Source organism: Tasmannia lanceolata, unplaced genomic scaffold (genome assembly GCF_043159265.1).
Source record: "Tasmannia lanceolata isolate RefF3 unplaced genomic scaffold, GAP_Taslan_0.1 ptg000005l, whole genome shotgun sequence".
NCBI classification, from domain to species: domain Eukaryota; kingdom Viridiplantae; phylum Streptophyta; class Magnoliopsida; order Canellales; family Winteraceae; genus Tasmannia; species Tasmannia lanceolata.
The window spans coordinates 3,708,967-3,730,182 of record NW_027518682.1 but is presented as its reverse complement, the minus strand read 5'-3'; the positions used below and the strand labels follow the sequence as shown (position 1 = coordinate 3,730,182).

Below are 21,216 nucleotides of genomic sequence, written 5' to 3'. Positions count from 1 at the left end.
CTTTAGATTTTTTTTTAAGGTTTTTGATGTTTTCAAATGTTTTTTGAGTTTTAAATTTCTAATTTTTTTTGGATTTTAAAGCTTTTCCAATGCTCAGGACCTTAAAATATTTTCAATCTTAAAGGGAACACGCAAGTAATACCATAAACTAGGGCAAAGCCCTAAAGCAAAAGGGGAAACCCCGAATAAGCAACTAGCGTCTCAAAGAGACAAACCACAACAAGAAAGATAGCGTCCCAAGAAGAGAGAAAACGATCCAAGATCCCAAGCAAGCAAAGCTCTAATAAGACTGAGTTAGCCTCTAATCAAAAGCGAAGTAATCAACAACTCTAAAGGAGAAACTCCGAACTAACAACACTAAAGAGGGGAACAAATGAGTCAGAGACTCTCTAATACTACAACTTAGAGGAGGAATGAGTCAAAGACTCCCAAATAACGCCAACAGAAGAACCAATGAGTCAAAGACTTCCTAGTAATACAACAAAAGAACGAATGAGTCAAAGACTCTCTAAAAGAAAAGAAATACGAGTCAAAGACTCCACTAACATTAACTAAAGGATTAATGAGTAAAGACTCTCTAAAAGAGATGAAAAACACGAGTCAAAGACTCCACTAACACCAACTAAAGGATAAATGAGTCAAAGACTCTCTAAAAGAGATGAAAACACGAGTCAAAGACTCCACTAACACCAACTAAAGGATATATGAGTCAAAGACTCTCTAAAGGAAAAGAAAACACGAGTCAAAGACTCCACTGACAACAGCTAAAGACAGATGAGTCAAAAGACTCTCTAAAAGATATGGAAACGCGATCGAATCATATAATAGAAGATTGAAAATCTGTGATCAAGATGAGATGAGATAGCATAAGATTGCTTTCAACGGATGGATCATGAATGACTAATCCTATGAGATCTTTGGAAATGAATGGGATTTACATCCTAACCCCAAAGGAAAAGTTTTTTAATCTTCACACATTTTATCAGTGTTACCTGAAGGCATCAACCCTAACCCTAATCTAGCGGAGTGGAGAAAGGATCTCGACTCATGACTTTGTTTGTGTACCTAGGACCGATCGTAGCCATTGGAAGATGGACTACGGCCTAATCTAGACACAAATGGGTAGGATATCCTAAACTAGGCTCACACACGTGATGCACATGTGTTCGTATACTACATGCATGTGTGGGTTAATCTAGGGGTAAGGCCAAGAGTTCCCTTAGCGCGAATCCATGTTCGATATACTGTACCAGTGTCCGGCGTATCAGTACGTGAACAAGAGATCCGTTTACGTACCATAAAGGTACTAGGCTAAGGGTGGAATGCTTCTCTAGCACAGAGGCACCAGGTGATGAAATCCCAGTCAACCATGCTAGATAACACTCCGGGTTCCTAAAATAGGACGTGTGTGCATGTGAGATGCAGGGGTTTAGATGCAAGTGATGTAAGTGTGTGCAATAAGTTCGCGCAATCTATGATGCCTTCAGGTTTTGTTAGATTAAGTTTGAGTAAATGTGATGAGAAAATAAAACATACAAACTAATCACAGCATCAGGATTTTACAAAGGAAATCAGTGATTCCTAAGGTTTCTATTTTGATAATTTAATGATTGAATATGTGATGGAATATTATGATCTGGAAATTTTTAAAACAATTTGATTTTAATTCAATTTACTCAAGGATTTTAAAAGGTTTCAATTCAGATTGTAGATTTACACATCAACATATAACAAATCTTTTCAGAACAAGATGAAATTTTTACAGTAACTTCTCCTTAATTATATAAGATTATAATAAAAATTTCATAGATTTTAAATGTGATTTGCTATTAGTTTTTCAATGTTGAAAGTTTCTGTCCAGATTGTGAATTAACACAGTAACGTATAGCAAATCAATTCAAAACAATATGAAATTTCTATAGTATGTGTATTACAATAAGAAAGGATTACTGTAAAAGTTTCATAAATTTTAAAAATGATTTACTATTAATTTACGATTTTACAAATATCCATCCAGATTATGAATTAACAAAGAAACACATAGTAAATCAAATCCAAATCAGTTTAAACTTTATGAAAACATGTAATTCCAGTAGTAATTATCAAACAAATATTTTCAGAAGTTTTCATTGCAATTTACTATTTTTATCAGATTTAATACAGCATGCATGATTTTACGTAAAAAATCATAAACAAATATCCAACAGAAACCAAAAATCTTGAAAAATTCACGGGAGATTAGATTAGCTTTAATTTGCATCTCATCCAAATTTCACTTTTGAAAACATTATAGAGTTTTTGAAAATTGGTTTTTTCCAAAAATACCCCTAGAGTTAAATGAATTTTTAAACCCTTTAAATCAAATCAAGAATTCATAAAGAAATTCGTACTAATTCAAAATCTTACAATTATGTTATGTTTAAATTTTCATTGATTTTGGATCTATGTTGACATCTTCTTAAATTCAATCTTTAGAATTTTACCCCTTTGAGGGTAAAGTTCAAAAGGTCAAATTACGGTCAAAACGAAGTCAAAATTCTTCGAAATTCCAGATTTCTACACTTCTTAATGTTCAAAACACTCAGAGATTGAAAAAAACATATTTTGAATAACAATAAGAAAAAATAAAAATAAATCACAAATTCAATCCTAGCATGCTTCTAGTTTAAGATATATGAAAGAGGGTTTTGGAATACCAACCTTGCTAGCTCTCCTTGTCTCTAGGGTAAGTAATCCTCGGATATACGCTTTGTCTTACCCTTTCAATTAGCAAAGAAAATGTTGCCGCCGATCCGTTCCGCCGTCTTCACTTTCTCTTAGAGGGAAGGATTGGGAGGTGATTGGGAGAGCTAATGGAAGAAGAATATAGGGAAAGGGATTGGAGGGAGTGATTGGAAGAGATAATGGAAGAGAAAAAGATAATGGAAGATAAATCTCTCCTTTTTTTCTCCTCTTTTTTATGGATGGGAAGGAAGATATATATAGGGAGAGAAAGAGAGAGAGAGATGTGTTGGTGGAGAGCTCATCATGTTGTCCCTCTTAGTGGAGAATCCATCATCATTCTTCTTAGTGGAGGGCCCATCATGTTTCTTAGTGGAGAATCCATCATCATTCTTCTTAGTGGAGGGCCCATCATGTTTCTTAGTGGAGAATCCATCATCATTCTTCTTAGTGGAGGGCCCATCATGTTTCTTAGTGGAGAATCCACCATCATTCTTCTTAGTGGAGGGCCCATCATGTTTCTTAGTGGAGAATCCATCATTATTGTTCTTAGTGGAGGGCCCATCATGTTTCTTTAGTGGAGAATCCATCATTATTGTTCTTCATAAGAGGCCTCACAAGAGGCCCTACTGAGGCCCCACAATGTGGGCCCCACAACGCGGGCCCCACAACGTGGGCCCCACAATGTGGGCCCTCGGTTGATTCGAATTTTAAACAAATGTTCAATGCGGGCCCACCAAACGGGTCCAAATTCTCCCTCGCTTGGATTCTTATGAATAATCTCTCTCAACCTCTCAACACTAAACGGAAAAATGCGAAACATGGCGGAAATGATCGGATAGGGTTTCTCCCAATCATAGCGAACTTGGGTCCGGTCAAAATGGGGTGTCTACAGCAAGATATAATCTTTAAGTTCAACCTTGGATCTCACATATTAGACGTGTCATAAACCCCATTGATTTGTTGGATCCCATGAGGCAACCCTACACGATCTCGGTCCCATGCTACACGGACGCATGATCCTGGTCCCATGCCACATGGATTCTCTTTAAGCAAGATCAATGTTGAATAAAAAGAACAATTTAGCTTCCTTTGTTGGGTTTCTCGAGAGTCAATACACTTTGCTGGTCAAGGTTATAGGATCATCCAATTGCGCTGCTTCCAAACGAACCAAATGCAATAGGCTAGCTAGACTTATAATTGTGCCGTATTTCCACAAAAATTTGACTCTATGCACGTGAAATGTAGAGGCTTAGAGCGATCCTTTCTTTTGTTTGTGACAAAAAATCATTGGATTTAGATTAAGGGATATTTAGACTACCATTTTGAGTGTACACAACCAAAATTGAAGGGCGCCCTTTCAAAAACCCAGCGACAAGGGTGCTTTTCAATTTAGCATTCCTATTATGTATAAAGTTCTTATATTCTGTGTGCGTTTGAAGTTCGGTATTTTTCAAAAGACACGAAAATATAAATAGGCTGTACCCTGTAAATCATCCACATATTATGATCCTAACCGACCGATCAATTGAGATTCCTATTATGTGCTGTCCTCTACAGATCTGACCATCCTCTGTAGATGATTTAAGTATGGGCTACAGCCTATTTACGTTGTTGCTCAACAAATGAACGTTCTGGATCATCCTATGAATTGGGCTCCACAGTAGTTTCTGAAAAATACTGGACTTCATGTGCAGACACCATATAAAATATCTCCTATTATATATAAAATCAATATTCAATTTCATACAAATGCACGCAGGCACATACACATAGGTTTGTTAGTACCTAATAGGCTAATATTCACTTGTTAAAAAAAAAAATTTCCACAGCTCAGCTTACCCACCAAAAAAAAATTCATTAAAAGACGTTTCCCTCTATACCATTGATTCTTTGCAATCCCCAATCTTTCTAATAGGATCTCTGTTCGACCTGGAATGTTAGTCTGGTTTACGTTCATCAACACAGCATATGGCCTTCCTAGTCAATCTCTTAATCCCAACGTAAGTTTCTTAATTCATAATAATAACTACAATATAGTTAGAGACAAAATTCATAAAGACAAATTAAATTGTTTTATTTCTTCAAACACTACATGGAAAGTATAAAAATCTCCCCTCAATACCAACATAAAAAAATATACTTAAACAGAGCAACTGGTGTATGGTTTCATGCCTCCAAAGGGCAACAAACCTTGAGATCACACCTTATTTCCACCTCCCAAAGGGAAAAACAAATAATATTTTAATGATCTAACATACAAACAAACAGATCCTTAGAGAAGGCGTTTCCTGCTTTGCACAGTGTTAGTTGCCCAAAGAGCGGCGCCGTAGATGACAACATTTCCATCCCCTTGAACTATCAAACGGCAACTGTTCCCCCCACCAGAGATGTTGCTGCTCCACACTGTCTCACTACCTGATAACACAACAAGGTTGCAATTGTCTTGGAAGGTAGCCTTACATGAGGTGCCCCTACCATTGGTGTCAGATGCCCAAAGTACCATTGTCTGGTTCATGTACAACACAAGGTTGCAGTCTGTCTGCATTATAAACCGGTAGGGCCCATCCTCAATGAATTCTTCTGTGTCGAGGGTCTCCCCGCTAAAGAGAATATCTTCTGCGATCACAACATTGAAGAACAAGAGAGAGAGAATTGCAAGGGTCGATACGGCATTGACTGCACGTGCCATGTTTTTTTTCTCTTACTGAATAAGGTGATGTTGAAGAAGATAAAGCAGAAACAGAGAGCTAAGAGGATGAGAAAACAGAGCGTGAAAGTATTCCTTATATAGGTAAATTGGATGTGGAAAATTTCAACTATGTATTTATTTATTGTCACCAATCCTTAAATTGTCCGCATAGAAGAGGTCCTGGGCGGATTGTTTTTGTCGAAGAGGTATAAGTATACCTTGGGTTTCTTCTTCCGGGGAGACTTTGATATCTCCACCGCTCTCAACAGCTTCAGATCTTTTGTTTGTCATTTCTAAAAGAAGCTATATTTACACGGTTTTGTTAATTTTTATTAAAATCAAAGGATTTGTTAGGGACCATCACAAAAGGCATTTCGCGGCTGGGCTGTTGCGTGTGAGAGCAGCCACACATGCTCAGATTTATTCTTATTCTCACCTGCAACAGCCCAGCCGCGGACTGCCTTCTGCGATGGTGCCTAGCAAATCCCTTAAATTAAAGTCATTTTCAGGAACAGATAAGCAAAAGGGGTGGAAATAAGGGAAAAGATGATGCATATATCATTTCTTTTCGGAGTTAAAAAAAATCTTCTAGAGCATTTTTTCAATTAAAAAATGCGGAATGCAGATATCAGCAGGACGAGGTGCCGTGGTGTATGTTATTTACAGATAACATAGTATTAATTGACGAAACCAAAGCATGAGTTAATGTTAAGTTAGAGTTATGGAGAACTACTTTGGAATCCAAATGTTCTAGATTGAACAGGACTAAGACAGAGTATATGGAGTGCAACTTTAGTAATGTAAAGAGGCAGGGGGAGGATGTAGTAACTGTATGACTGGATAGGTGGTACCTAAGAGAGATATCTTTTGCTATCTTGCTTCAATCCTACATAAGGAAGGAGAGATTGAAGAGGATGTTAACCACAGAATTAGAGCTGGTTGGTTGAAGTTAAAGCATGCTTCGGGAGTTCTATGCGACTGTAAAATACCTACCAAATTGAAGGAAAAGTTTTATAAGACAGTTGTGAGGCCAGCCATGCTGTACGGCTCAGAATGTTGAGCTAACAAGAAGCAACATGTGTATATATAAGATGAGTGTAGCGGAGATGCGAATACTTAGATGGATGTGCGGCCACACACGGTTAGATCGAATTAAAAATAAAGACGTTCTTAAAAAGGTGGGGGTGGCACTGATTTAGGAGACGATGAGAGAACACGGCTTAAGATTGTTTGGACATATTCAACGTAGGCCTTTGGATGCTCCAGTGAAAAGAAGTGGCTCATGCGAAGTTGATGGAGTGAAAAGAGGTAGGGACAAACCAAAAACAACTCGGGTAGAAACAGTGAGGAAATACATGAGGGTTAGGAACATAACAGAGAGCATGACATTGGATAGGAGAGAAAGGTAGAAAATGATCCCTGTAGACAAACCCAACTAGTGTCAGGATTAGACTTAGTCAATTTGAGCCAGGTAAATCCTTTCACCTTTTTTATGAAAATTTTCTAATGCTCTGTATGGTTTCCAGGTTTTTTTTGTTCCCGGGAGTTATGTGGGAGAAAAAAATACCCTGGGAGATAGGTGGGGGAAAAAAAAGTCCTGGAAGTATTCTGGTAAAATAAAAATCCCATGTTTGGTTATGTGGGAGAAAAAAATACCCTGGGAGATATGGTGGGAAAAAAAAAAACCTTTGTTTGGTTGCTTGAACTGTTGGGTAGAAAAAAATTCTTCTCAAGCTTATTTTTGGTTCCTGAGTTTATTTTTGTTCCTGGAGTTATCTTGGGATGGGATGAAAAGGCAATCATTACAAAAGTGAGATTAAAAAATTCACCCCACAAGTAATCATTACAAGAGTGGGATTAAAATAAACCTAGTGCTAAAAGGCAACCAAACATGGGATGGGACCAAAATTTAACTTACTCTCCCACAAAACTCCCAGGAACAAAAAAAACCGGGCAACCAAACAGAGCATAAAGGATTTATTAGCCGACCCTAACTAGACAAAGGCTTAGTTGAGTTGAGTTAGAGCATTTTTTGAAAATATGGGTGCTCTACCAAGTCATTCCAACTGTTTTTGTTGAAGAGTCGTAAGAGTTTGTACACATTGAGATGGATGATCTCATTTAAGTTCGTACACATTGTACACTTCGTCATTATGATATGAAAATAGATAATAATAAAAAACTAGATCTTAAGTTTATGTTTTTACGTTCAAAACGACCTTTGTCAAGATATAATCTTAAAGTTCAACCTTGGATCTCACATATTAGACATGTGTCATAAACCCCATTGATTTGTTGGATCCCCATGAGGCAACCCTACACGATCTCGGTCCCATGCTACACGGACGCATGATACTGGTCCCATGCAACATGGATTCTCTTTAAGTAAGATCAATGTTGAATAAAAAGAACAATTTGGCTTCCTTTGTTGGGTTTCTCGAGAGTCAATACACTTTGCTGGTCAAGATTTTAGGATCATCCGATTACGCTGCTTCCAAACGAACCAAATGCAATAGGCTAGCTAGACTTATAATAGTGCCGCATTTCCACAAAAATTTGACTATATGCAAGTGAAATGTAGAGGCTCAGAGCGATCCCTTCTTTTGTTTGTGACAAAAAATCATTGGATTTAGATTAAGGGATATTTAGACTACCATTTTGAGTGTGCACAACCAATTTTTTTATAAGATTTTTTTGCAATGTGTAGAATTTTTTAATATATTTAGATACCACTACATGAATGCTTTCAATATAGTTGTTTTTAGAGAAAACGGTTCCTACACATATGTGTAGATAAGTTATCTACACACTTTCTTAAAATACAGTGGGGGCCACATTATTTGGGTAATCCAAACCATTCATTTTTAAGGCCCTCACATAGATAGGGTGTCCACAAAAAATCAGATCCATAGGATCATCCTAACCATTCGAACTGTGGAGGCAAAAAATTGACTAATTTGTGAAGGTTTAAAGACATCCATTTTACCTCCACAAATCATAGGGTTGGGATGATCCTATGGATCTGATTTTTTGTAGACACCCTATCTATGTGAGGGCCTTTAAAATGGATGGCTTGGATCACCCAAACAGTGTGGGCCTCCACTGTATTTTAAGCTAGTGTGTACAGAACTCTCTACACATATGTGTAGGAACCGTTTTCTCTTGTTTTTATATACACGGGTGTTAAATAGCAGCAGTAACATTTACATTTATCAATGTCTATAATAAACTTGCAATCATAAGTTATTTAATCGTTATAAGTAAATATAAATTCGTACGTAGTTTTTACAAAACTGAAGGTTTTGTCCACGACCACCCATATTTTCCTATAATATAATATATAGAAGAATGCTCAATTGAAGGGCGCCCTTTCAAAAACCCAGCGACAAGGGTGCTTTTCAATTTAGCATTCCTATTATGTATAGAGTTCTTATAGTCTGGCGCGTTTGAAGTTCGGTATTTTTCAAAAGACACAACTCATATGATGATCCAGACCGTTCATTTCTTAATTGGAAATATAAATAGGCTGTACCCTGTAAATCATCCACATATTATGATCCTAACCGACCGATCAATTGAGATTCTTAATTGGAAATATAAATAGGCTGTCCTCTACAGATCTGACCATCCTCTGTAGATGATTTAAGTATGCGCTACAGCCTATTTACATTGTTGCTCAACAAATGAACGTTCTGGATCATCCTATGAATTGGGCTCCACAGTAGTTTCTGAAAAATACTGGACTTCATGTGCAGACACCATATAAAATATCTCCTATTATATATAAAATCAATATTCCATTTCATACAAATGCACGAAGGCACATACACATAGGTTTGTTAGTACCTAATAGGCTAATATTCACTTGTTAAAAAAAAAAATTTTCCACAGCTCAGCTTACCCACCAAAAAAAAATTCATTAAAAGATGTTTCCCTCTATACCATTGATTCTTTGCAATCCCCAATCTTTCTAATAGGATCTCTGTTCGACCTGGAATGTTAGTCTGGTTTACGTTCATCAACACAGCATATGGCCTTCCTAGTCAATCTCTTAATCCCAACGTAAGTTTCTTAATTCATAATAATAACTACAATATAGTTAGAGACAAAATTCATAAAGACAAATTAAATTGTTTTATTTCTTCAAACACTACATGGAAAGTATAAAAAACTCCCCTCAAACAGAGCAACTGGTGTATGGTTTCATGCCTCCAAAGGGCAACAAACCTTGAGATCACACCTTATTTCCACCTCCCAAAGGGAAAAACAAATAATATTTTAATGATCTAACATACAAACAAACAGATCCTTAGAGAAGGCGTTTCCTGCTTTGCACAGTGTTAGTTGCCCAAAGAGCGGCGCCGTAGATGACAACATTTCCATCCCCTTGAACTATCAAACGGCAACTGTTCCCCCCACCAGAGATGTTGCTGCTCCACACTGTCTCACTACCTGATAACACAACAAGGTTGCAATTGTCTTGGAAGGTAGCCTTACATGAGGTGCCCCTACCATTAGTGTCAGATGCCCAAAGTACCTTTGTCTGGTTCATGTACAACACAAGGTTGCAGTCTGTCTGCATTATAAACCGGTAGGGCCCATCCTCAATGAATTCTTCTGTGTCGAGGGTCTCCCCGCTAAAGAGCATATCTTCTGCGATCACAACATTGAAGAACAAGAGAGAGAGAATTGCAAGGGTCGATACGGCATTGACTGCACGTGCCATGTTTTTTTTTTTTTTTTTTTCTCTTATTGAATAAGGTGATGTTGAAGAAGATAAAGCAGAAACAGAGAGCTAAGAGGATGAGAAAACAGAGCGTGAAAGTATTCCTTATATAGGTAAATTGGATGTGGAAAATTTCAACTATGTATTTATTTATTGTCACCAATCCTCAAATTGTCCGCATAGAAGAGGTCCTGGGCGGATTGTTTTTGTCGAAGAGGTATAAGTATCTTCTTCCGCTCTCAACAGCTTCAGATCTTTTGTTTGTCATTTCTAAAAGAAGCTATATTTACACGGTTTTGTTAATTTTTATTAAAATCAAAGGATTTGTTAGGGACCATCACAAAAGGCATTTCGCGGCTGGGCTGTTGCGTGTGAGAGCAGCCACACATGCTCAGATTTTTTTTGTACTGCTTAGAAAGAAGGAGTACCAGAAAAAATGAGGAAAACATTGACAGGGGTTGTACAGTACCAATCCTCGGTTCTTATTTTTTATAGATCAAGCGGTTCTGATCATATACTTAGAAAAAAGGAAAACCACAATTAGAAAAGATTGTGAAAAAAATTAAGTTAATTTTATAAATACTGAAAATAAGGAAACATGGTGCATTAGTATGTAGATTTATTAGTATTGCTGGGGAAAAAAAGAGAAGAAAATCTCGCTGCAAATATTGCATGGAATTGAGACCATGGAAGAGTTTTTCATGTTGTGTACCTTATATCATCCTTTGAAAGAAAACATAAGATGGGCAACCATGTTGTTGTCAAAAACAAACAGCTTGTACAGTCATGTGGAATCTCTTTAGGCCCTCTTTGGATTGCAGGAATAATATTTCTTTATGCTCTGTTTAAAAGTATTTATTTTCCATGATTTAGAGGGAAATGATAAATTAAAGTGATGCAATGCTAGATAAAATATCATTGTGAGTAAAAGTTGGAACTGCCTTGGTTCAATTTACCTTTTATCATGTGTAATACAAATAGGCCCATCAGAGTTACATGACTTGAATGGCTCAACTATTTTGATTGTCATACAAATTATTTTCAATAGATAAATGACTTGAAATCGGAAAAAAATTATTGTTTTACCCAAATGAAGTACCTTAGAGCAGTGAATAATCAGACAAAGAAATACCCAAATGAAGTACCCACTTGTAATCTATCTGTAGAAGGAAGTAGAAGAAAACTAAATCAAAACCATTAATCTAGCGGGATACAAAAATATAATCAAATAAAAAGCCAGGGAGGGAAGGGGATAATAATGAAAGGAAGAGGATGCATACCTTAAATCGGGATGCTTGGGTGGAAATAAAACTCTCTAAATCGTTTTGTAATCAATAAAAAATAGGAAGGAAACCCAATCTTTTTTTAGTTGGAATATCGGAAAGCAGAACTCATTATTACCGGGAAAAAAGGAAAATAAAAAAGGGTATCTTAAGCATACGGGAATAGAGATATTATATCGTTATAAAATTCAAGTAAGATTCCGTTTATAGACAGATATTTTGGCATATATTTTAGAAACAAAAGAGTCATATATATATATATATATATATATATATATATATATATATGAGAATAGAGTTCCTAAGGTGTCACCTCATATAGCCTATATGAGGTGGCGCTCACAAAACATATATAATTTTATTTTTTATTTTTATTTTTCTAAAATCCAAATATATCAAGTTATGAAAGAGTTTTACGTTTATACGGTAAAATAGAGATAAAAACCGAGCATAGGTTTATCTTTTTATTAAAAACAATCTTTTCCAAAATATGATCTTAATATTCAACCTTGGCCAGACATAGTATACGTTTGTGTTTATTGCCATTGATTTGGTGGATCCCCATGAGAAAACCTACATGATCATGGTCCCATGGGACATTGATCCTCTAAGATTATTGTTGACAAAAATGAATAATTTAGCTCCTTTGGTGGGTTTCTCAAGAGTCAGGACTTTCTGATGGCCAAGGTTTTATGATCATCCAATTTGAATAGCCTACACATTATTGTGCCACAGATTGAGACATGTACGGGCTTAGAGGTTAGAGCTATCTTCTTTCTTAATTTCTTTCTTCCGTTTGTCAGCATCATTTTTCTTTCGTAATTGATTGATCCTACCTCCATGATTTAGCCTTGATGAAACATGAAATAAATGTACTTCAAAGATGTTTCCTACCATTGATTATTTGCAAATCAGGATGAGTCGCTTGTTATGGTGCATCAGATCAACGCATCCCGATACATTGTCTTATGGCCCTTTCCATTAATCAAGACGGCATATAGTCTTGCTATCGTCAATCTCTTAATCCCAATGAAGGTCTCTTAATTCATAACAATCACTGCTATTATGGAGATTACTCTCAAAACAAGGGCTCTATGAATTCACCAAGTAATGATCAATTGAAATGTCATTTGCAATAATTTAAATATCTTTACGAGAGAAAATTGTAGTTGTTTTATTTCTTCTATATATAAAACTTCCCTCAATACCAACATAAAAGAATGTATTTAAACACAACAACTGGTGTCGGGTCTCATGCCTCCAAGGGCAGCAAACCTTGAGATCACACAACTTATTCCAACCTCCCAAAGGGAAAAACAGATAATATCTTAAAGATTAAACATACAAAGAAAGTGATCCTTAGAGTAGGCGCCTCTTGCTTTGGACAGTGTTAGTAGCCCAAAGAGCTGCGCCATAGATGACAGCATTTCCATCCCCTTGAACAATCAAACGGCAACTGTTCCCCCCACGAGAGATGTTACTGCTCCACACTATCTCACTACCTGATAACACAACAAGGTTGCAATTATCTTGGAAGGTAGCCCTACATGAGGTGCCCCTACCATTAGTGCCTGATGCCCAAAGTGCCCTTGTCTGGTTTATGTACAACACAAGGTTGCAATCGTTTTGCATTATAAACCGGTAAGGCCCATTCTCAATGAATGCTCCTGTGTCGAGGGTTTCTCCACTGAAGAGCATATCCTCTGCCATTGCATTGTTGAAGAGCAAGAGAGAGATAATTGCAAGGGTCGAAATGACATCAATTGTACGTGCCATGATTTTTTTCTTCTTCTCTGACTGAATAGAAAGGAGATAGTAAAGAAGATGAAGAGGAAAAGGAGAGCTAGAACGATGAGAAATCAAGGAGAGAAAGCATTCCTTATATAGGTGAATTGTAGGTGGAAATTTTCAACTTTGCATTAGTTTATTGCCGTCTATTTCATTTTTCTAATATATTTAAAGATGCATGCAAGTCTATGTTCCTCTAATAATTAGTATACGTAGAAGAAGTCCTGGTCATCTGCTTGTGTTGAAGAGTCGCAAGAGTTTGTACACATTGCTCAAGATCTCATTAACGTTTTATGCTAGGGTGAAGTTCAAATGGATGTTTTTAAGGGCATGAGAAGAGCGACCTCAGCCCACCCACAAGAAATTTCCATGATCCTTCATCTGAGGGACCCCAACTTGTAGACGACACAAATGAAGAGCAAATAATGAGAGGGCGGGCCCACTATGACCCTGCACACAGGATATAAAGCAAGGGCTACTATATTGATGGTTCCGGTAAAAAAACAGAGGGGGCCACTGCCCTAATATAGGTGCCACAAAAAAAAAATCATCTAGAGGATTTTTTCAATTAAAAAATGTGGAATGCAGATATCACCAGGACGAGGTGCCGTGGTGTATGTTATTTGCAGATAACATATTATTAATTGACGAAACCAAAGCAGGAGTTAATGTTAAGTTAGAGTTATGGAGAACTACTTTGGAATCCAAAGGTTCTAGATTGGACAGGACTAAGACAGAGTATATGGAGTGCAACTTTAGTAATGTAAAGAGGCAGGTTGAGGATGTAGTAAGTGTATGACTCGACATGAGGTACCTAAGAGGGATATCTTTTGCTATCTTGGTTCAATCCTACATAAGGAAGGAGAGATTGAAGATGATGTTAACCACAGAATAAGAGCAGGTTGGTTGAAGTTAAAGCATGTTTCGAGAGTTCTATGCGACCGTAAAATACTTACCAAATTGAAGGAAAAGTTTTTAAGACAGTTGTGAGGCCAGCCATGCTGTACGGCTCAGAATGTTGAGCCAACAAGAAGTAACATGTGCATATATAAGATGAGTGTAGCGGAGATGCGAATACTTAGATGGATGTGCGGCCACACAAGGTTAGATCGAATTAAAAATAAAGACGTCCGTAAAAAGGTGGGGGTGGCACTAATTTAGGAGAAGATGAGAGAACACCGCTTAAGATGATTTGGGCATATCCAACGTAGGCCTTTGGAATCTATAGTGAAAAGAAGTGACTCGTGCGAAGTTTATGGAGTAAAAAGAGGTAGGGACAAACTAAAAACAACTTGGGTAGAAACAGTGAGAAAATACTTGAGGGTTAGGAACATAACAGAGAGCATGACATTGGATAGGAGAGAGAGGCAGAAAATGATCCCTGTAGACAAACCCAACTAGTGTCGGGATTAGACTTAGTCAATTTGAGCCGGGTAAATCCTTCCATCTTCTTCATGAAAATTTTCTAAAGGATTTATTAGCCAACCTTAACTAGTTTGGGACAAAGGCTTAGTTGAGTTGAGTTGAGTTAGAGAATTTTTTGAAAATATGGGTGCTCTACCAAGTCATGCCAACTGTTTTTGTTGAAGAGTCGTAAGAGTTTGTACACATTGAGCTGGATGATCTCATTTAAGTTTGTACACATTGTACGCTTTGTCATTATGATATTAAAATAGAGATAATAAAAAACTAGATCTTAAGTTTATGTTTTTACGTTCAAAACGACCTTTGTCAAGATATAATCTTAAAGTTCAACCTTGGATCTCACATATTAGACATGTGTCATAAACCCCATTGATTTGTTGGATCCCCATGAGGCAACCCTACACGATCTCGGTCCCATGCTACACGGACGCATGATCCTGGTCCCATGCAACATGGATTCTCTTTAAGTAAGATCAATGTTGAATAAAAAGAACAATTTAGCTTCCTTTGTTGGGTTTCTCGAGAGTCAATACACTTTGCTGGTCAAGGTTCTAGGATCATCCAATTACGCTGCTTCCAAACGAACCAAATGCAATAGGCTAGCTAGACTTATAATAGTGCCGCATTTCCACAAAAATTTAGAGGCTTAGAGCAATCCTTTCTTTTGTTTGTGACAAAAAATCATTGGATTTAGATTAAGGGATATTTAGACTACCAATTTTTTTACAAGATTTTTTTGCAATGTGTAGAATTTTTTAATATATTTAGATACCACTACATGAATGCTTTCAATAGCAGCAATAACATTTACATTTATCAATGTCTATAATAAACTCGCAATCATAAGGTATTTAATCGCTATAAGTAAATTTAAATTCGTACGTAGTTTTTAAAAAACTGAAGGTTTTGTCCACGACCACCCATATTTTCCTATAATATAATATATAGAAGAATGCTAAATTGAAGGGTGCCCTTTCAAAAACCCAGCGACAAGGGTGCTTTTCAATTTAGCATTCCTATTATGTATAGAGTTCTTATAGTCTGTGCGCGTTTGAAGTTCGGTATTTTTCAAAAGACACAATTCATATGATGATCCAGACCGTTCATTTCTTAATTGGAAATATAAATAGGCTGTACCCTGTAAATCATCCACATAATATGATCCTAACCGACCGATCAATTGAGATTCCTATTATGTGCTGTCCTCTACAGATCTGACCATCCTCTGTAGATGATTTAAGTATGGGCTACAGCCTATTTACGTTGTTGCTCAACAAATGAACGTTCTGGATCATCCTATGAATTGGGCTCCACAGTAGTTTCTGAAAAATACTGGACTTCATGTGCAGACACCATATAAAATATCTCCTATTATATATAAAATCAATATTCCATTTCATACAAATGCGCGCAGGCACATACACATAGGTTTGTTAGTACCTAATAGGCTAGTATTCACTTGTTAAAAAAAAATAATTTCCACAGCTCAGCTTACCCACCAAAAAAAAATTCATTAAAAGATGTTTCCCTCAATACCATTGATTCTTTGCAATCCCCAATCTTTCTAATAGGATCTATGTTCGACCTGGAATGTTAGTCTGGTTTACGTTCATCAACACAGCATATGGCCTTCCTAGTCAATCTCTTAATCCCAACGTAAGTTTCTTAATTCATAATAATAACTACAATATAGTTAGAGACAAAATTCATAAAGACAAATTAAATTGTTTTATTTCTTCAAACACTACATGGAAAGTATAAAAAACTCCCCTCAATACCAACATAAAAAAGTATACTTAAACAGTGCAACTGGTGTATGGTTTCATGCCTCCAAAAGGCAACAAACCTTGAGATCACACCTTATTTCCACCTCCCAAAGGGAAAAACAAATAATATTTTAATAATCTAACATACAGACAAAGAGATCCTTAGAGAAGGCGTTTCCTGCTTTGCACAGTGTTAGTAGCCCAAAGAGCAGCGCCATAGATGACAACATTTCCATCCCCTTGAACTGTCAAACGGCAACTGTTCCCCCCACCAGAGATGCTGCTGCTCCACACTGTCTCACTACCTGATAACACAACAAGGTTGCAATTGTCTTGGAAGGTAGCCTTACATGAGGTGCCCCTACCATTAGTGCCAGATGCCCAAAGTACCCTCGTCTGGTTTATGTACAACACAAGGTTGCAGTCTGTCTGCATTATAAACCGGTAAGGCCCATTCTCAATGAATTCTCCTGTGTCGAGGGTCTCGCCGCTAAAGAGCATATCTACTGCGATCACAACATTGAAGAACAAGAGAGAGAGAATTGCAAGGGTCGATACGACAATGATTGCACGTGCCATGGTTTTATTTTCCTCTTTTACTGAATAAGGTGATGGGGGAGAAGATAAAGAAGAAACTGAGAGCTAAGAGGATGAGAAAACAGAGAGTGAAAGTATTCCTTCTATAGGTAAATTGCATGTGGAAAATTTCAACTTTTCATTTGTTTATTGTCATTCATTCTGAAATGGTACGCATAGAAGAAGTCCTGGGCCAAATGTTTTTGTTGAAGTGGTATAAGAGTTCGAATACAAACGTAAGAGTTTGTAGACACGTAAGAGTTTTTATTTTATTTTTTGTAACAAATGTTAGACCTTCACAATAAGTACAAGGCTGATTTTATTGCAGATTTTAATACGACAAGTTAGTCTCGACCACCTCTCCACCAAAATCGATCTACCAACTAACACTACAAATTTAGATAATGATGGTGTCAACACCTTGGGATTTCCGGAAATTATTGTTATTGTTCTGAATTCGAAATGATATTTCCATCCCTCTCTCAACAGTTTCAGATCTTTTGTTTGTTTTTTCTTAAAAGCACCTTTTTGTTGACTTTAATAAAAGTCATTTTCGGGGAAAGATAAACAAAAGGGGCGGAAATGAGGGGTGGAAATGCAAGGGAAGGGAAAATGGGATGCAAATATCATTTCTTTTTAGACTTAAAAAAAAAACCTCCTAGAATGGCGTGTGGTGTGTTTGAGTCAGCCATCCGGATAATTGCATTGGTTATTAATTGGACGAGATGCCATCCATCTTTCCGGTTAGTCTCAGTGTTTGATCTTTGGGAAGGATGGCGTGTGGTGTGTTTGAGTAGTGAGTGGGTTAATAAAGTTGTTCAGAGATGAGAACCACCGCGAGTGTTAAAAATAAACTTTGTTGGTGCTTTCTTTGGGAATCCTGATCCAGACGGGGTGGGAGGTTTATGTCGTGATGATGCCGGCAAGGTTCTTTGGACTTTTTGGGGCCCTTTAGGTGTGACAGACGCTATGGAAGCGGATGTCCAAGCGGCTTTCACTGGCATAAAAAAGTGTGTAGGGACTGTTGGAAGAATGTAGTTGTTGAAGGGGATTCGTTAAATGTTATTCAGTGGTTGAGGTGTGGGGTGGATCCGCGAGGTTTTTGGATCTTTTTGATGAAATGGAAGATATATTGGCGTAATCAGATATTGAGTTGATTCATGTTAGGAGGATTGCTAATGAGAAAGTGGATGTGTTGGCTAGAAGAGGGGTGGTATGCAACTCGATGAATTGGTCTGATCAATTCCCTCTTTGATGTCCTATCTATTTTGTAATTAGTTTTTTATTTGTTTTGTAACTTCGGATATTCCCTTTCGGGTGTCCCTTCTACTCCTTTTATAATATTTGCCATTTCAAAAAAAAAAAAAAAAAAACCCCTCCTAAAAGGTTTTTTGAAATAGACATTCGTGAGATTATAGTTTTGGGGGCTGATACCAGCACTACTTGGTTTTCATAGTGGCTCTAATCACTTTGATTTACACTTTTCTGATTAGCTGCTAAGAGCTTTTTGGTAATTGTAATAGCCTTCGATAGCTGGTCTAAAATGCGTGACTTGCCGAGAGCTGTACCATGACTAAAACAGGGTCGTGCCGATATAAATCCCCTATAATTTTTCCTCGAAGCAAGGTTTAAAATTTCGGTTTCGGTACCGGTCTCGGACTCCTAAATTTTTGTAACATTTCATTTTTTTTAAATTACATTTTCTAGAAATTTCGGACCGAAATTCTCGAAGTTCCGAAATTTTGGCCGAAATTTCCAAATTTCGGTTTCGGATTTAGGCCAAAATTTAAAACCATGCCTAGAAGTTAACAATTTTATAATCAAGAAATTGGATTTGGAACGGTTCGCGATGGGAAGTGTTGACTGCTCACCCTTGAATATTCACTTTGACGTGTTATTTTGACTGAACTTTGAAAAATAGTAAAAGATAAGTGTGATTAAAATTAAAAAAAGGAAAAAATTGAAGAGAAGGAAAGATAAATTTGGACAGCTTCCATCATACATGCGATGCAAGCCTGGTGATGGGAATGGGTCAGCTGGGAAGGATCCATTATGAGGTTCACTGGCATTTCCATTGTTTCACATAACCAAGGGACCCATGCAACACAACTGGTTCTTGGTGTAAACTAATGGGACCCACAATGGCCACCTTTTTTTTTCAGAAATATTACTATGATCCAAAACCATTCATACGAGGGACCCAACATGAAAATGTCGAACTCTTGTGGCTGTCGTATTCTTGTGGCTCAACTAGTTTATAAATTCCTTTGGTGTTATATATGTGTTTCGAATTATAACCCAAATATACTCCGAAGGAGCCACTCGGGGAAATGATATAGTAACCAGAGCAAGACTGATTGGGACAAAAAAAAAACAATTGTGCGACGTGAAAAATCAGCTTTTTGGAGAGTTTTTCCTAAGGTCTTGTTCGTTTTAGATATTGACAGCAGATTGTGGGCGTAAACGATTATTGGATTCCAAATCAATAGTCGGTTTGGGGCTAAATCGGTTGTCACAATCTAAAACGAACGGAACGACTAGGGCCTTTCCTATTCGTTTTAGATTGTGACAATCGAATGAGAGTCTCAAAATCTATTATTAGACCCGAAATTAAACGTAATTTTTAGTCCAATAATAAGTTTGGGACACACAATCGGTTCTCACAATCTAAAACAAACGGGCCCGAACAAAACGAACAGCTTTAGTCACTTCGATGTATTGGCATTAACTGATTTGATAGGTTTCCTAGATGTAAAATCGGTTTCCCAAGCATTACTCTTTTTCCAAATGAACATTATTTGTAAGCTGTTGATTGGACAATTAGGATTATTCCATAAATGCAATCATCTCCGTGATAGAGTCTATGAAATGGAGGGTAAATAATATGTAGAGAGATGTCAGTAATGTTATCATGGGTTTTGAAAATTTTAAAAATCAAAGACTAGAAAACAACATTAATTCTCCGCAAACATGATTTTTGCAAAAAAAATAAACTTACTTTCATATCTAAGTTTTTATGAGGTAAAAGGAGGGGTGCAACTTGGGTCAGGTCGGGTTGAGCTTTGGGTAAAAAAATGAATTGGAATCAAACCGAACCCGACCCAATTTAAGGTAAAAGCTCAACCCAAATGCCCAAAAACCGACCCGAGTTGCACCGCTAAGTAAAAGTAGAGACAATATAATTGAGAGCTTAATTAAATTTATGACTTCATTACACTATAATTGAGAGCTTATTACTTCACTACACAAACAGGTTTAGGATTTAAGCGAGACCTATGAAATCTATTAAGATCTCATTCTTATATAGTGAGGAATATTGAGCAATCTCTAAAATTTAGAGATTGAGCAACATCGATCTGAAAGTTGAACATGGAGTTAGATCAAAGTGGTCAGCAATTAGACGCTTCTAAAAGATTTATGTATCATTCGCTATCTACGTATCTATTGAGGTATTATTCTAAATTTAACACAGCCAACATGGGAGATCAAGACCATTGATTTGGTGGATCCGCATGGAGGCACTTACATGATCCAGTTCCAGTGCAACATGCACATCTAATCTCTTAGATAAACACTGATAAAAATCCACAGTTTAGGTTCTTTTGGCAGGCTCTTAAAGGTATCTTATTCGATCACGGTTCCAGGATCAACCCAGAAAGATGTGTTACTAACAATAATAGGCTAGACTTATTAATTCGCAGTACTGGTTCAAAGGATTTGTTTATTCACATGTGACTTCAACCACGGCCACTGTAAGGTAAAATAGAGATAAAAACCGAGCATAGGTTTATCTTTTTATTATCAAAACAATCTTTGCCAAAATATGATCTTAATTAATATTCAACCTTGGTCTGACATAATATCCATTTGTTATAATTACCATTGATTTGGTGGATCCCCATGAGACAACCTACATGACCTTTGTCCCATGCGACACTGACCCTCGGATCAATGTTGAAAAATAAAAAATATATAATGGGAAATGATATCAACACTCCAATGTTTTGATATTATGCTCTACTAGCTTGTCTTTTAGTAATTTAAAGGCTGTCAACATGTTATTACAGTTCCCAAAAAGCACCCACAAAGCCCATTAAATACTAAAAGACAAGCAAGGAGAGCGTGGATATCAAAGCCTCGATGAAACATGAAATAAATGTACTTCAAAGATGTTTCCTACCATTGATTATTTTCAAATCAGGATGAGTCGCTTGTTATGGTGCATCAGATCAACGCTCC

The 21,216-nt window shown here is 36.9% G+C and overlaps 3 protein-coding genes and 1 pseudogene across 3 annotated transcripts; all 4 read right to left on the bottom strand.

The window, feature by feature from the left end:
- Nucleotides 1-4,996: 4,996 nt before the first annotated feature.
- LOC143876919 (mannose-specific lectin-like) lies at nucleotides 4,997-5,413 on the bottom strand. The gene has a single exon (XM_077378597.1). It carries the CDS (start codon nucleotides 5,411-5,413, stop codon nucleotides 4,997-4,999), a length of 417 nt encoding a protein of 138 aa, XP_077234712.1.
- A 4,309-nt stretch (nucleotides 5,414-9,722) lies between these two features.
- LOC143876918 (mannose-specific lectin-like) lies at nucleotides 9,723-10,139 on the bottom strand. The gene has a single exon (XM_077378596.1). The coding sequence runs from the start codon at nucleotides 10,137-10,139 to the stop codon at nucleotides 9,723-9,725; it is 417 nt and encodes a 138-aa protein (XP_077234711.1).
- Nucleotides 10,140-12,781: 2,642 nt separating this feature from the next.
- On the bottom strand, nucleotides 12,782-13,132 carry LOC143876917 (mannose-specific lectin pseudogene; annotated as a pseudogene).
- A 3,431-nt stretch (nucleotides 13,133-16,563) lies between these two features.
- LOC143876916 (mannose-specific lectin-like) lies at nucleotides 16,564-16,980 on the bottom strand. Its single transcript, XM_077378595.1, has one exon. The coding sequence runs from the start codon at nucleotides 16,978-16,980 to the stop codon at nucleotides 16,564-16,566; it is 417 nt and encodes a 138-aa protein (XP_077234710.1).
- Between the last annotated feature and the right edge of the window lie 4,236 nt (nucleotides 16,981-21,216).